This window comes from Corvus hawaiiensis, chromosome 6 (assembly GCF_020740725.1).
Source record: "Corvus hawaiiensis isolate bCorHaw1 chromosome 6, bCorHaw1.pri.cur, whole genome shotgun sequence".
NCBI lineage: Eukaryota > Metazoa > Chordata > Aves > Passeriformes > Corvidae > Corvus > Corvus hawaiiensis.
In genome coordinates, this window is record NC_063218.1 from 52,820,862 (window position 1) to 52,838,251 (window position 17,390).

General features: G+C 40.1%; 1 protein-coding gene across 2 annotated transcripts in view; it reads right to left on the reverse strand.

Annotated features, from left to right (window-relative positions):
• Positions 1 to 252: 252 nt before the first annotated feature.
• TRIM66 (tripartite motif containing 66) overlaps positions 253 to 17,390 on the reverse strand; it is a 49,896-nt gene continuing 32,758 nt past the window's right edge. For both annotated transcript variants that reach the window (XM_048308375.1, XM_048308374.1), the window contains 10 exons: positions 13,915 to 14,187; positions 13,469 to 13,697; positions 10,204 to 10,264; positions 9,322 to 9,496; positions 8,193 to 8,500; positions 6,573 to 6,696; positions 5,228 to 5,302; positions 3,941 to 4,093; positions 3,110 to 3,328; positions 253 to 2,796 (listed from right to left, as the gene is read on the reverse strand). In XM_048308375.1, the coding sequence (XP_048164332.1) occupies positions 2,737 to 2,796; positions 3,110 to 3,328; positions 3,941 to 4,093; positions 5,228 to 5,302; positions 6,573 to 6,696; positions 8,193 to 8,500; positions 9,322 to 9,496; positions 10,204 to 10,264; positions 13,469 to 13,697; positions 13,915 to 14,187 (1,677 nt within the window). In that variant the 3' untranslated portion in view covers positions 253 to 2,736. The remainder of the gene's footprint in view (positions 2,797 to 3,109; positions 3,329 to 3,940; positions 4,094 to 5,227; positions 5,303 to 6,572; positions 6,697 to 8,192; positions 8,501 to 9,321; positions 9,497 to 10,203; positions 10,265 to 13,468; positions 13,698 to 13,914; positions 14,188 to 17,390) is intronic.

Sequence of the window (17,390 nt, forward strand, 5' to 3'; positions counted from 1 at the left end):
TGCTACTTGTTCATGTCATGTTTGTTTCCCAATAACTTAGAGCAACTGAAAAACAAAAAGGCAAAATATCTAGTTGGTATTGAAAATATTAGCACAAGTAGCAAGCTGTCTCCTGTGTTAGCATAGCTGCTTTCATAACTGCTCGGTTTTGCTATCAGAAGTTACGAGCAACTTAGCTAATGATTGTTAAAATGGTATTATATGATCCATATGTGAATTGAAAGCAGATGTACTGAGAGCAAAGATTTCAGATTAATGTGCAAGAAGATATTTCACATGTTTTATTGTTCAGCAGTGCACATTACACACATAAACATGCAGTCATTGGTTAATCTGTATGGTTAGACATCTGTTTGTATTAACTGTGATGCCATTCTCCTGTCATGATACTGGAACAAGCAGGTCTTTGAAATTGTTGGGAGGGGGGAATGAAAGCCAAATCTGTAGCTGCCGTTTCTTCTTTGACAGACCTATTATCAAAGTGCAATTAATCTCTTTTCCAACTAAACACAGAAAGGATTTTCCCTTTCTACATGTAACCTATTACACGCAGGAAAAATACATTGCTCTTATAACCTGCACTCTGTTGCGAATTGCTGACCACAGATTCACGTTTGAAAGCATATGAAGTCATACATAGGACTTCAGGTTTTGTTCTGCTTACCAACATGACATGAGGTTTATGAGGGTTTTTTTTAAATAGTTACTAGTCTTAGAGTATTAATCAGAATCTAAGTTAGCCTTAAGAGTGCTCAGGTCATTCAGTCCTGCCAGCACACACCCCCCAAAAGGTGTTTTATTTATGACAACAAATTGGAAAACTTCTGTTTTTAATAAAGGCATAATATACCCTGGATACATTTTATTTCAACAGGTGTTCTCCAAAATTAATGGTACTGTTAATAACCTTACAGCCTTTAAGAAACAGAAAGAGGCTCTTGTTGACTCTGCTCTTCCAGGAAAAGAGGAAGCCATCAATAATCTCTCACATTTCTACCACTGCCCCTAGATGAAATCTAGAGAGCATATAATTTTTGCACTATTCATCATAAAAGATAGGTCTTTGGTGGAGGAACTGAGAAAAAGGGATACCTGTAGCACAGATAAGGGTGATTAATTCAGTGACAAACCGGCACTCATTGCCCTGTGCCAAGACTCTGTTTTGAGGAATTTGACAGAAAGAAAACATATATGGATTCACATTTAGAAAATGTACATTTTTCTGTCCCCTCATCTCACAGTTTGTCAGTCGATTTCTAATATCCAGATTTTCATTTCTTCAAAGGAAAGAAAAGATGAGCTCACTACCAAGTTAAGGGCAAACAGTAAGTCACACGGATAGCAGAATATAACATTCATGTCTTATTATTTCATATATAAACCTTTACTTTAAAGTGTTATCTAAAATAACATACATGGTTACCAGACAAAATAGCCTATATAAACTATGCTGAAAATATCATCTTTATTTACAGGAACCTAACTAAAATGACCTTTAATTGTGTTTGAGGTCTGCAACAACCTCCTCTCCCAGAGCTGGACCCCAGCCCAGATTATTCTGCTGGGCGGAGCTCTAAGGAGGAAGATGTCCCTCACATACGTGAAGAAAGCCCTGGCCATGCAAAGATCTGGCTCACCTGCTGCTGGAAGGGGTGGGAAGCAGCTTGCAAACTATCACTCTGCTCAGGTGTGATGTCCTGTTACCCATCCCACCCTTCAGACTTTACGGTGACATGCAACCTTTGTTCAAGGGAACTCTAAACCTGCTGTTGGTGGTGTTCTGCCCGTACATTGTGAAATTCAGCAAGAAAAAAAGAAAAAAAAAGGCTTAGACGGTCTTTCTTTCTGTTTGACCTTCTACATATATATGCATCATCATCTTCTAGTACTGCTGGTAATCACAACTACAGGTAATAAGCAAAGAGAAAATCAGAAATAAATGACGTTATTTTATAGGCACTTCTATAACCATGTAATTCACTGCATAGTTAATTTAGTGAATTCCAATATCTGCTTCATAGAAAAACAACTGCCTTGGGTTGTATAAAAATGCTGCCTTTGAGAGCTACAAAATCCCACACTGCTTTACCAAGCATGAATTAGATTCCAGAAGAATCATGCCTTGCAAACAGAGCACCCAGTACGCACTGAGAAACAGCTCTCACAGAGCCCTTGTATTAGCACTATTAGCACTTGTTCTTTCATGATTTAATGAAAATGCTGTGCTTCAAAAGAAACAGCTAATCAGATAATCACATTATACTGTATCTCATAGGCTTTGAGCAGCCAAGCTCCCAGAAGAAGCATTGAATAAAACAACAGGATTACAGCCTTAACGGCTACACATTGTATTTGTCACAAAGCATGGCCAACATTCACATTGAGATTGCCAGATTATTACATGGTTACCTGTGCTCTATAAAATAGAGATGTCACATTCAACAGATTATGAAACAGTACTGCAGTATGAGATATTATTATTTATCATTACCTATGACCAAAACATTAGTACTTCAGTGTAAACACTGCAAGACATACACGTGATTTAACAGGTGGAATATTGACAGATTTAAACATTTTGGATCTGTTGTCTATCCACAAGATCTGGAAATAAGGCATATGGTCAGCAGAATAGGAGAGTTTAAATAAACAGCCCAAGTGCTTTGCTTTCCTCCCACACACCTTAACTCTGCCAGTCACGCTGCTGGATTCCTCAAATCTCATATCTTGAGGAGGTCATACCTGAGGAAGGCTGTTAGCTGGCTGAAACATCATTCTTTTAGTTTTTTCGCTTTCCTGTGTACAAAGGAAACAAACAATGAATAGCTAAAGGGCTTAGTCTTTTTACAAACCTTGACAGAGCTTTCTGCTAGGAAGATAGCTGTGCAGCCTGAGAGGCTTCATTTGCTCCTGCTCGCACACTTATACACATCTGACACTTTATTCCACTCAAGGGACCTTGACATAAAATTGTAGAACTGATCACACATCCGTGATAGAAGCTTGACAGTTTTCCTAGACAGTCCTGCCAAAACTTCCCATCAGTAGCTGTAAACAGTTAGCAGGGTGGCCACTTAGCAACCAAATGCTTTTGCTTTTGCAATCTTACAGCGTGGCGCCGTTTCCTTTTGGGCTGAACGCACTCCTGCCCGTACGACGGCCACTGGAAATCCTGGCATGGCACCTGGCTGTTCTGGCTTTCCACATCTTCAGAATCAGAGTCATCTTGTTGCATTGAAGGGAAATGCCTGTCTGGATAAATCTCTTTCAGTTTGTCCTCAAAGAACTCATCCAGGCATCGTCCAGCCTCAGCAACCTCGGAATCTGGCTGTAAGGGAATGAATAACCATTCAGTGCTACCACAGGCAGAAATCATCAAGGATCAAACCCAAATAACTACCCCACCCCAACATCTCACCTTGGCTCTGTCTGCTACATCTCCATTAGTCCCTGCACACTTTCTACAGCCCATTAGTCCCTCTGCATTTCCAGTGTAAGTAAAAACCAGATGCTGCTACTAAGGAACACATTTGTGCACCTCTAAGAAAAAGAGATGTGCGGTGAACTAGGAAGAACAGCAGTCATCACTGCTTAGGAATTTCTATGCATTTGATTTTCCCTAGGTATTTTGCTGGCTGTGACTGGCCTCTCCCAGCAAACTCAACAACATTCCACAGAGTTGTCTGTGAAGATGTCCCTCTTTAATTTTAGATCCATATGTATCTCAAGTTCTCAGACACACATATAACTTCATAAAACTTCGTTCCTGTCATTAAAAAAAACCCTAACATCATTTCCAAAGAACAAAACTGATTAATACTTCTGTTTATCCCAATTCTATATCTGATTTCCATAGAACCAGTACTTGCTCCAGAGTGACAGCCATTGAAGGAGCCACCCCCTGCTGTGTACCCCCCACCCATGCATATTAGAAACATACATAATTGAACTTTGCACAGTTCCAAAACATGAGACGCACGTCAGTCACAAGTTCCTCAGGTGCAGAATAGTGGGACTTGTCCTTTTTTTGCAGCTTCTTTCGTATGGTGGACAAATCCATTGGCCTTTTGATGATCTGATAATAATGCCGAGCCTGCAATAAGAATAAAACACAGGTATGTGACATTTTTAATTAAAACACTTCCACTCCAGCGATGACTATGCAAGTTTGGACAAAAGTCATTGCAGAGGAGTCCTTGCATCAGGGCAGAGAGCTCTAATCTTTTAGTTCCTGTACTTGCACATCTTCCTGGATGCTTTTTGGTTTGATTAAAACATATTTGCTTGCAAGATTGATCTTGAAAATAGCATGCTTCAGTGACAACTCTACTGCCTGCACTTTGTAAAGTTTATCCCCAGATAACAATAACCTCGATTTTGCCATGATCAATAATATATGTAACACTGATAATTAGCTGACATTTTCCCTAAACAATTACAAAAAGAATGTGCTGCGATACTTTCAGCTGATAACGTGGGAAGTAGTCTGTCAAGAGTGACTCAAAATATGGTACTGTGCACTCTTTTAAAAGTTCAACAAAAGTCTTTTTCAATGGGCACCAGCCACCAGGATATCCCATTCCTTACATCTTTCTGGGTCCAAGCCGACATGTTAGGTAATCTGTTCCATAAGTTCATTGCAAGCTTTATTAGGTGGAACGGGGTTTATATCATTATTTGGACTACTCCTTCACATAAAACCTTTATTTTTCCCCCCTTCAACTTGTAGCACATTGTATTCTATTGTTACAATAGTGTGAGTCTCCATCTCCCTTAAGGCAGACAGTTAAATACTGCAAATGCTGAGTACATGGGTGAAGCAGAAATCTCTACATCTTCCCCTGCACGCAGTCACATTCACCCTCTTTGTGCACAGCACAAGAAAAGAGGGGGTTCGGGGTTGCTTCTAGAGCAGACCTCTCTTATGACAGTACAACAATCTCCTTGTGTGTGGCAAGTCAACTTTTTTAATCACTGGAACCCCTCATACACCTTTACCATTCTACCAGCATCTTAAATTGGCCCCCAAATGTGGCCTGAAAATTGGTCAGCATTTACCTGCCTTGGGCCTCACACCTTCAAGGCACTTGCAAGAGGAAAACACCCACCCATCCCTAGGAAGCAATACTGTTCAGAATAAAACCTCATGAATATCTTTCAAGAAGACAAAGGAGGAACTTGTGAGGTTCTCTGGATTCCCTCTGATCCGTGCACGTGCAGTACTTACCAGGGGACTGACGGGTTCATGGAACGGGAGGCTCATACTGCTGCAGAACAGGGAAAGCACCAGCTTTTCACACTTCTGTGGAAGCCAGAATCAAAATACATTTTAATTCAAAACAAGTGAATTTACTTTTTCCCTTAGTTAAAAGAGAATTCTCAGGTGGAGTGTTCATTTCTGATGCAAAATTGAACACTTCACTCTAACCTGGGGGACATTTTGCCTCATAGCATTCTTATACCTTGGAAAATAAGGATAGTCAAGAAATGAAAGAAAATAAGTATTTTCCTGGAAATTCTTGGGAATTAATCACTATCATTATTTACTTTCTGCACTCCAAATCTATTCCTTGGCTCTCAACTAAGAGAACAGCAGCAACATATGGAAAGAGGTAAATGGGCAATGTTTCCCACTGCTCATATTCATTCATGCAAACAGATATAAGTCAGTAGTACTGTATGAAAAAGCTCCTTTTACTCACCATTAACTTGTAAAACACTTATTCTTGTCTTTGGCTCTTTCAATAAAAATGCACTACAAAAATATTAGAAGCCATATTTTCTCACAAACAAAGGAATTTTTCATCAACTCAATTTTTTAAATAGGACTTCACTATTCAAGACATAACTCCCAAAATTTTTTGTCCAGTTGTACCAAATCCAGTGGAAACAGGGCCAGCTCAGCATCTGCACTCAGTTGTGTGGACTCCTCCTCTCTGTCCAGTTGTCACCAATATACACAGGACATCTATTCTGAATTTCTGTCTTTCAAATACCAGGAGGACTTTGAGAAAAGACACTGTTTTCATGGAAGATTTGGTAGAGGAAACTGATAATAGGTGTGTATGTTGATAAGTTTTCATCTAGGCTGAGTTAACAGGCTGAATGTCATCTTCAAAGGAACTAATGGGACATATGAACACTGCATGATTATTTCAGTCCAACTGAAATTCAAAAAATGCTTTCATGACAAAAATGTCACAGCACTGGCCCAAGTCTGAGAAGATGCCAGGTTTTAAAAGAAAAAGGTTCAGTGTCAAAAAGCCAGGCAAAAATGACTCAGGGAAGCTCTGCTCTTGAGCGTGTCTTCCCTGTTCAAAGGAGAAAAGATTTCCACACCTGTCTGCTTCATCTTTCTATAACATGACTTTCATTTTTAAATTGAGCAGCAATGTCTAGAAAGAAGAGAATGGTATAACCAAATGGTAACAATGCTTTTGTTGTATTTACCACTGTGTGTAACATTTGAGTAGCAGCCAAGTCAAAACCATCATCTCTCCCATGAAAAGGCAAAGCCTCATGCTGAGATCAGGTGGCCTGCTCTAAAGAGTGCAATGTATAGTGATTCCCACCTTCTGGTCACAGTCACCAAGGCCATATTGTGCATTGTAGCTGTGGTTGTAGCGTGTGTTTTCACAGTCATATTCCACCTCTGGCTTCACTGGGTTGCGGCAAAGCGAGCACACCCATTCTCCCCTGCAAAACAAGAAACCAAAAAACTCCTGGGGAATTTTTTCCACAACCTTGTCAAACAGCAAATCTCAGAAATCACTATTTGGAAAGTCTCATCCTTAACTAGCATTACGATAGCAGGCAATCTGAAGCCCATTGTACTAGATATTCTTCATTGGATTTGAATCCAGTTAGAAGTATAATCATTTCAGATTCTCTTCACAGCTCTTTTTCTGTCACAAAGGAAAAGAAAATGACAAAATTGTGTTTGAAATCATCTACCAGCAGTGTATGCAGCTGCACTGATTCAAGTGCTGCTTTGAAAAAAAATATTAAGGAAAAACAGGCAGCAATTGGTTCATAACACAAACCCAGACCCCTTTGATATTCGAGATATTTATTATCAACTGATATGATAATGGACATATTTCTCTAAGAAATCAACATTGTCAGAAAAGGTGTGATAATGCACAGATCCTCTAACCAAACAGACATAATTCTGCAAGGGTATGTGTGTCCTTGCTAGCAGATGCATTTTCAGAATCTCTTTGAAGAATTTCGGGAAGGCAGTGATGCAACTTCTGCAATATCAGGGTCTGAATAACTATAGATGAAGATATATTAAAGAACTATGAATATAAAACTTTACTTAAGGGAATTAATTTACTTCACTAGAGTTTAATTTTGTCTAGAAAGTTTACTCTAACAGGAAAACTTAGTTTTCACACTGCTTTGAAACTAGAAGGTAATAATAACTCCACTAACTAGAGAAAGGAATGAAAAGCCAAGAGCTGAAAAGTCCTGGTTTTTGAACAGAAAGGACAAACCAGAATCTCCAAATTAATACCTTACAATATATTTTTCTCAGCTGAGACAATTATTTGGGCTTGGCTCAAATGAAGCAGACTTTGGTTCCACTTAGTAATGATTTATAACAGAATTCAGAATTGTACACCACAGTAATGTACATTATTCAGCTTCACTTTAGAGTTTGGTATGTGGACGTGTATTTCTGGCTCACTGCATACAATCCATCTGCGACAAGTTGCGAGAGAACATATCTTAGGGAAACCAATGACTTAAATATTTCCACAGCAGCCCTGATAATCCTACATCTCCCATAAGATTTCTAACAAACTGAACAGGAATTCACAGACTGCCCTGCCCTTGTGCTAGTCTCTGTTCTGCCAAGAAGAGCTGATGTCTACACTCCAGATGTTACATTAGAGTTAGGATTTTATTTTTCTCCAGTGAGTCATATGAAAGTTTTTTAAGTTCAGGTCTGCCACCTCCTTTGCTGTACTGGCCAGTTAACTGCAGAAAGGGCATGGTGGCTGGAAACAGCTACTTTTCATAATTCATCTGGTTCCTAGCATGTAAGACAAAAAAGCATCAAAAAAGGCAAGTGAGAGGTGCAGTCCTTGTACTTGTATAAGGCTAAACATCCATCCCTGAGGATATCTTCTGCCCCCAGGCAGTGAACAGGAACAGCACGATAGTGAAATGTCGTCCATACTCACACTGGAAAGCTGAGCAGGGCTGGAACATGGCAGGAGAGATGGAAGACCTTGGGGCAATGATCACAGCACAACAGCTCTCCTCCATTAAGACACACAGCACAGAAATCCTCGTTTTCAATTGGACTGACTTCCTGAGTAACTGGGGATTTTTTCATGCTGGAGATGCCATTGCTGAGTTTCTGATCAACAGACAAAGTATCTACAGGAGGAGATTGTGTCTGTCCTGCAGCCTGGGAGATAAGAAATCTTCTGTCCTCTGAGTTCTCTTCCTTGGACTTCTGTCCTTCAGCTAGACTATCTTTATTTATCTTGGAGAAAGAAAAATCTGGGATCACACAATCATCATGTTCATACATCAGCATAAAACATCATTGGTTATCTGCAGATAGCCAAGTACTTCCTGTACTTGGAAGATACAACGACCAACAATTTTCCAACAAGTACTTCCAAGTACTTCTCTGCAGTGAACTCTACTGGGGAGGGCACTGGGGTTCAGCAGGCCCACGGTCTTGGCATCTGCCACTGGCTGGCCAGGTCACCCTGGTCAGGTCATTTCCTCCACATACCACAGTGTAGTAGCACTGAGAGAGAGCTGTGCAGATTCTACACCACAGGTGATAGAAACAGGATATTCTACAATCTTACTTGCAAATTTTACTGTAAACAGCTCAAACCCCCCACCCTAAAAAGCCCCAGTATAGGTCTTTTTCCCCCCAGCAATTCCTGTTTCCTTCTGTGGAAAGAAGTTCACACTCAAGACTCCACTGAAGCAATAGAATAAAAGGCTTTTAAAAATCTATTACACTGTGATTTCTGGGATCGGTTCCTCTCACTAGAATATACATTCATGCCAGTTTTAAGCTATTTATCTTGTATTTATAACCAGACAGGTAAGCCAAGTTGTTTCTTGGAGTATGAAAACACTACAGACTTCTTGGAAATGGAAGATGCAGGGAGCTCCACAGCAAGCTAAAAGCTGTATTGTCTTTACCTCAACCCACCACAGAAGTACCCGAGGGTGAAACAAAACAACAGACTTGTTTAGTGTACAGTATTCCAGAAGCTGTGCCTAGAAACCAGCGGGATAAAGGAGAGAAGGCAGGTAAAACCTCAAGGCAATCCCACTCACCTTTATGGACATACTTGAGGACCGTGTCCCACACTCAATTACCAGGAGGAAATTGCCCTCCTGCTCATTGTCCTGTGGCTGGAGCTTAAACACTGGGAGCTCCCCCACTTCTGAGGCTGATATTTTCAGACGTTCCAGTCGCACATAGGGGATCTTCTGCTCCTTAGGGGCAGCTCTAGAGACAAAAGGACACATGATTAAATTCATCCGTATTCCACAAAATTCTCCTCCGTACTCAGTTTCATGCACCATCATTTCTGCTCCTTCTCCTTTGTAACTGTGACTCTGGTGGCCAAACACTGAAAATCTGGACATTTTTTCACAAACCAATTCTTTAAGAAATGTGAATGCAATCGCTTTAAATTGATCATATGCGTAAATACGTTACTAACTTCTGTGCTAAAGCTTTGCCCTGCTGTGTATATTCTTGTCTTAATTACCCCAACTGAAGTCATACTTGATACTTTTTGGTGTGGCTGGCTTCAACAGGAACATAGCACATCATCAATTTTATCATATTATCACAGCAGTGGCTGAAAACTAAATTTTATAAAATTGTTGACGTAATGTTAATCCTGTTCCCATTATATCTTTTAGTTTTCATCGGGGCTTAACATTTCCTAATTGTTCAAGTGAGATAAGTTTTCAAACATTTATTCATTCTGGAAAATTACACAGAAATACATTAATTCACCACTTCTTTTTCATTGTTTTTTTCAAGTTTGAGACCATCTTACAACTTTCAGAAGTATTACCTATAAGGAATCTAGAATTCTTTTGAAGTTCTCCATCATCATTAAGTATGACAAATTTTCTAAATGCATGCATAAAATTTCACAGCCAGTGCTTTTGTACAAAAAAAAAAAAAAAAGACTCTGCTACCTGACATTCTGATTGCTTTTCATATCCATTTCAAAATGTTCCTTTTCACAGTTATTGGAATCTGGAACAGAAGATAAGAAAACGAATAAAATATTTATAATATCACAGGCAGATTAGGATAGAAAGTACTTCAATATTCATGTACTTCTGACTGGTGTTTAATATGGTATCATAAGTGAATTACGGAATCATTTCATCTATATGTATAGAAAATGTGTATGCTATTTTCTGTTCTGGTGCAGAGCCTTTGTCTTTCATTTTTACTTTTAACCACAGCTTCTGTTCTAAATCTGAGGAGCGTTTACAAACTATTTTGTGGAAATGGCTTTATTCCCAGGGAATTATACATGTACACAGCCATATCACATTCATCCATATACATGGAGCGACGTAGGTAATCCTCTTTGCTGTACAGCCTTCGCTTGAGGAAAACAGACCTACTGAAGTCTGAACCCCCAAGGCTCAGGAAATCTCTGTGTTCTCCATCCAGCTCCATGCTAAGAAGCTTCTGGATAATTCCAGTTACTTGAAAACAGGAAGAAAATTGTGTCTCCCATCTGCCACCGCAGGACAAAAGTTACACTATAATTCCTTTCTTTCCTCCAACCTCTGTAACATATAAACACATGAATTCAGAACTGTCTGCTATATAAGCATTTAGCTGCAGCTTTATGTAGCTCTAGCAGCATATAGCTGTAGTTTTTGACTGACATTAAACACAAGTAATAACAGTTCTGGGGAGATAGGACAGGGTGGAGAAAAATGTCCCAGTGGATGCCCTCATAAATACAAGTCCACTGAAAAATTTCATAATCTCACCTTCTCTTGTTAGGAATTAGTTTGACGTAGCCAATACTAACAAGAAACAAATGTAATATCATGGTTATCTCGAGATAAGAGAGGGCCAGGAAAACATGCTTTTAAAAAGAAAACCTAGCTCAGGTCAACTGCACATCAGCCATGGCTTGAAAGCAATGTGCCTCTAGGATACTCTGGTTTTTCCCACCACAGGAAACACAATAAAATAAAGACTAACAAGGAAAGGTGCATTTCACATCACACCTAAGGCATTATTCACTTGTGATTGTTGCTCAGGTGAAGGGTGGATAGCCCTGTCATGGACAGAATCTCTAAAGGGAGACTGCACATTGAGGTGAAGGAGCGGCTCTCATTGCACACTGTCACAGCAGAGGATGTTCCAGTCATGCTGGGTTCCTACATTAACCAGTATGTCCACCAGCAACTGGGCCCATCAAACAACAGTGCCTATAAAATTTGTGGAAAACACTGAACTAGAGGGGCTGCACTGTGGAGAATGTTTTCAGTTAAAAATAGACCTTAGTACATCAGAGAAAAAAATCTCCTAAATCAGTAAGACTAAATTGAGATAACTGTATTGTGCTCATGAAGGGTCGAACGAATCCCAAAGGAAAACAACTGGCTACGAAAATGCTCTTGGAAAGAGCTAAGGGTTAAAGTGGGCTGTACACTACACATGAGTCAACCACCTAATGCTGCTGCTGCAGAAGAGAGGAATGCCATCCTGCAGGGTATTACCAGCAGCAAGGAATGTATAACACAAGGAGCAGATACCCTGATTCTGCACAGCACCCCAGAGGCCTCAACTGAGCACTGCGTTTGGCTGTGGGCAGCACTCCTTAATTGCAGAGAACCCAAAATAGCACAGCAGGAATGAGGTGGTTTTGAAAAAATCAAACCCCTGACCCATGAGGAGAGACTGAAACCATCAGATTTGTTTAGTCTAGAAAAGAGGAGGGGAGGGGAGGGTGTTTATGCAAGTCATAAGAAAAAAAGCGGCCATAAGAGGGAAAATGATGACATTTTGTACAATTTTTACCACATCCCTTGTGCCTAGGATAAGAATTATTTTGTTTTAAATTAAGCTGAAATGTTTAGGTTTGCTATTAGAAAAGGATGAGTCACTGGAGACACATACCAGAAGGAATGAGGCTTGGCAGCACAGCAATGCTGAAGCCAGCAAGTCCTACCGAGAGCCACCAGCAGAGTTAACATTGCCTTTGCAGCACAATTCATGTTTTATGGTGCACTAGTGTCTGTATCTCCTCAGGTCTCCCCTCACTGCATGCCCTTAAACAGGGACAGCAGGACGGGAATTGCTCACTCCTGATCCTTCCTCGTGAAAAGGGAGCAGCACTGAATTCAACACTCAAAGCCTTCCACCCTTTTGCACAACAGGGCCTGCACTTTATACCCAGCAAATGTGTAGCATCTACTACTGACAGCGAGTTTCTGAACACTGGGGCTGCCTCTGTGTGTGGTGTCACACAGCCCACACCAGGCACTGCACAGCTGCTCCTCCCCGAGCCACTTCAGCCTGACTGAGGCACAGCTTTTTAGGGGTGCTCCTGATTCTTGCAACTCACACAAATGATTGTGGCATAATTGCCACGATTTGGCATGGGATGTAGAAGAGAAGACAAATACATTTCCTTGGCTCACTGGGCTAGGCCTCCTTTGTTCTAATTAGAATTCTCTGAACAAAAATACAGCACAGAGATAGAAATATTAATTCATCTTTTATAGAGAAATGCAGCCAAATATTGGCATAAGTCACGGGATAACAGCTTGATCCTGCAATCCCTTGCTTGCATGAATAGTCCCATTGACTTTCAGAGTTTGCAGGAATGAGGCTTTACAGTGCAGCACAACGATGTTGGCAATTTGCCCATGAAAAGAGTTAAGTAAAGTCTAATTCTCCATGAGGGCTGAAGAAATAGGCCTTGGCTGAAGGGAATGTTCCACAGTAGACAGAGCCAAGCAAAGGCACACACTGTGCAACGTATTAACAAAAACTTGGTATGCTACAGATGTGAAAGACTTAGCAGAAGGCACATTACATTTCGGAAGTAATGTGGGTTTTTTTAATTGAATTTGGACTCTTCAAACCAGCTCTTCAATAGTCATAACTGCAGGTCTCATTAACAGGAGTGCTTCTAAGAGAACTAATACTCCAGGTACTTCACACAGTCACACTCGTTTCTGCTTCGCAGATGAGGGATGTTACAAATTCAAAGCATATCATTTCTATGTTTTTCCTCCACAAATGAGATCAAACACAATTTTCCATTGGATTAAGTACTCTGATAATATTTGAAGCTTGCTGGAAAAACACATTTACATGTAAGTATATTAATAAGCATACTGCTTTGCTGTACTTCCAATGCACAGTGCTAAGAGAAAACAAAACCCCAAAACCTAAAGGAAATAATTAAAAGCCTGGTACCTTCTTTGCTTCTAGGTTGTCTCATTCTGGCATTCACAGGCAGGAAAGAAGTGTTGCTGAGCAGTTCAGAAGGAGAAGTGCAATGCTGAGACTTTTTGATTGAAAGATTAATAGGTTCTTCCATCACTTTTTGCATAGAAAGAGTTAATTCATTAACTACCTCTTGCCCAGCAGTAGCCAAGCTGTTTTCTAGAAGACAATCCACAGCACTGAGGTCTTCATTTTCCAGCTTCAGGGGGTGGGGGGGAAAAGAAATGCAGAATTTTATTATTAGTTATCTTTCTTTTCATGTTAAAAAAATAATTTATAATCAGTCCTCAAATACCAGATAAGGAAAACTTTATTCCTTGAAACCATAACTTACTTTGACTGATTGACTAACAACAACAACATGCTGTAAATGAAAGTGGATTCGCTCTCAGCAGAGGAATTTGAGCGATTCCTACCTTGCATTTGGTGCCTCCCTGGAGTGCATCACCTGGTGTGAGGCCAGCAGGAGCCCCAGGGCTCAGGTCACTGGGAGCTCTGCCCAGTGCCAGGCTGTAGCTGGGCAGGGGCTCTGGTGGAGTATCACAGTCACAGAGGGTGTTTGGGGACGGGCCAAGTGTCACAGCAGCTGCACATTTCACCTGTGGGTCAGCCGAGCTGGATAACCTTGCTGGAGATAATTCCATTTCTGAACAGTTTGGAAAGCCCACAAAGCTTAAGGATGCTGAACGCTGGGAAAAGCAAAAAGAAAAAAAAAAAATAAAATCCAATATATTAATAAGCTTTTCAGCAGCAAAATGCTACTGTTCTTTCTATAATAGATGAGATGCTCGATTCCAGCTTGACATCATCAAACAGTTGTGTCACAAGGGCTTTAAGAATCTATTGTAGTCCTATACTATTTCCAAAAGCTTTAGATTTTCCACCATTTAAACTGAAAACTGGAAAAGGAGACAATTGGGTTACTCTTCTGTGGCTTATAAAAAAATGTCTTCCTCAGATCAGTTCAAGGGATTCTGATTTTTAACTCCTACAATGATTGGGAAATCTAAGTATGTAGAACACTGTACCAAATTAATCCTTACCATAAACCCTATTATTTTCCATTAAACTTTCCCAGAAAAAAATAAGATTCAAATCAGAAATTTTATCATTTTATTAAAAAATCATCAGCTCACTTCATTGAGAGAGAAGGTTCGGAAGAAATAAGATTTCACTCTGACACAAGTGGGTGAAGTTACTGTTCATGTTAATGATGCTGAAAATGTTATGCTAGTTAGTGAGTTGGTCCCATTAAAACCTAAGGCATTTCCCCTTTAAATATCGTAGTGTAAATCCAGAAACATCCTACGTGTACTTATGATGAAACATGCCCAGGTTCCAAAGAAAGGGAATATTTACCAAAGTATCAATTTGCATTTTTTACTGTCATGATTTGTCACTACCAAAGCCATAGAGACACTGTTCCACAAACTAAAGCACATCCACCCATCTAGGTGACTTCCCTAAGCTGCCTCACATCCAAGAATGTGTGACTGTATTGAAAACAAGACTCTTCTTGCATCTTGAAGCAAGTAGAAGCAGTTTTAGGAAGTGTACAGATTTGTATCATTTGAATATGCAATTGTGCTTTGATTTCATCACAGTTCATTGGTGTTTCATCCTTTACATTTAACTGCAATACAGTAGGTAGCACCCATTGTAATATAAATCAAGACAATAGAAATGTGTCCATTGCATCTGAATTAGAGTTTAAATATACTGTTGTACTTTTTTCTCTGCTAGAGGCCTCTGACTCAGAAGTGAATCTGAGACAGGACCCTTTTCCTAAATTTAATTAGTATTTTTCTGAACTTATACTCTGTTTTGGATTTTCATCATTTTGTCCATCTTAACCCCACAGTGGTAAAGACTGCAGCCTAGATTGAGCTGTCAGATGTGTCTGTGTAAATCCTACATCATGCCAAAGTCAGTCTTGAATTCCTCTGCTTCCAATGCACAGCAACTCTGTGCTAAGAGAACACTGCCCACAGACACAAATTTCCACCTAAGGATGCAATTTAATTTTGTTTTTGTTGATTTGCAATGGACACTACAACAGGAGCTTTGCTTGAACAGTGACCACTTAATTTGATGAGACAAAATAAGCCTGCATTTGAGACAGAAAGCGGTCAGCTCCTCTGCAGAGTCAGGGAAGGTCTGTGCCCTCCTACCACACAGTCCTGCAGTGAGCCCTGCTTTAAACAGTCCCTCCATGTAGAAGGCATCCCAGGGAGCACTGGGTTCCTGCAGCCAGGGAATTGGTCATTCTCCCCTCTTAAGTCAAATGGACCCCCCCTGAACCTAAGCTGTCTGAGATGTAATAACTTTTTGGAAGCAGCTGGAACTAGCCACACATGTTCTTCCCACCTCGCATTTGAGCTGAAAACTAGAACCCAGCCAAAGTGGAAACACACTGGTGGAGGCCCAGCTTGCCATATAGTCTGTCTGATAAGCAATTCCCAAGAATTCAAACCAAAGTTATCTCCATAGGTCAGCAAGGAATCCACTTTTCAGGGCCACACATCCTAAAGTCCACAAGGATCAAAAGTGTTTATTTACCATCGCAATTTGCTTGTGACAGGTTCCTGTACATGCAGTGACAAGTGGAACCTACCAAATACACATTTTCCTTTTCATTCCATCACTCTTTCTATCACAAGCCTTTTACAGATGACAAAATTAACATGTGAATTGCTCCCATATCACTTACAAAAAATAAAACAAGCAGAATTCGTGCTTGAGCTGAAGATGAAGTGTAAGCAGCCCTTGCCTTTTCTCTTTATTTCAAAGTCCACTGTGAGCATTAATTAAGCCCCTGTGAGGTAGTTAAATATTTATTTAGTCAGGTTCTCCAAAGCATGAAGCATCCACAAATTCCTGAGTCAATAAGAACTACCTAGAGCTGTGCTCCATCGGGAATGGGCATGCTGAGGCATACATGTGGCAGGCACACCACCCAAATTTTCTCCCAGGTTAACTGGAGACCTTCTGGCCATTCAGTCCCTCCAGTCACTACCCACATCTTCCTTTAGTTGTTTACAAGCACGTGCCATCTTCTCATGTATTGAGACCTGACCCTCTGTGTGCAAGTCAGGTGAAATGCTACCCCTCCTAAGGCAACACAGGATTACTCCTGGCTCCAGTAAGACAAGTTTACTTACTGAGAGTTGTCACTGGGATGACTCCTACTGAAGGAAAAAAAATACGGACACGCACATGCAAGATTTTGTTACAGCTATAATTTTCAGAAAGATGAAATTCAATTGCATGGTGTGGCTATGTCCTTTTTACTCTTCTAGCTAGCATCAGTTTCTTCAGAGATCTTTTTAGATTATATAAGCCAGTGTAAAACCTTACTCTTGTTAAAAAGAATAATGAGGCCATCAAACTGCCATCTGTCTTTCCCTTGGGGCAAAAGTTAATTTTGTGGTTATTTTAATGATGAAGCAACATTATGATCTTTCAGTGCAAAATATTAAAACTCACAGTTAAGAAGAGACACATTCCATCCTGATCATGGAGCTGCTGTCAAGTGTGAAGTGAACAATGCACTGGGAACAAGACTCATTAATAGACTATTAATTCACTCCCTAAAATAATCATTTCTTTTGCCATTAGCAAAAATTTCTCTTTTCCCTTGACAGTTCAGCTAGTTTTTTGCAAATGGGATGCCTTTAAAGGATTTATCTCTTTTACAAAAGCTCTACTGCTTTTACATTGCAACATATGAACAACAAGCATTAATTATGCTCTTGGGCAGAAAGTGGCTTCAGCTGTTGGTTAATTTTGAACTTTTTGACATTTTAATGTACAGTCTGGCACATTGAACTACATCTGTGTCACTATAAATGGAATTCTCATTGTCTCATAATTAATTTTGGTCTGATGATCC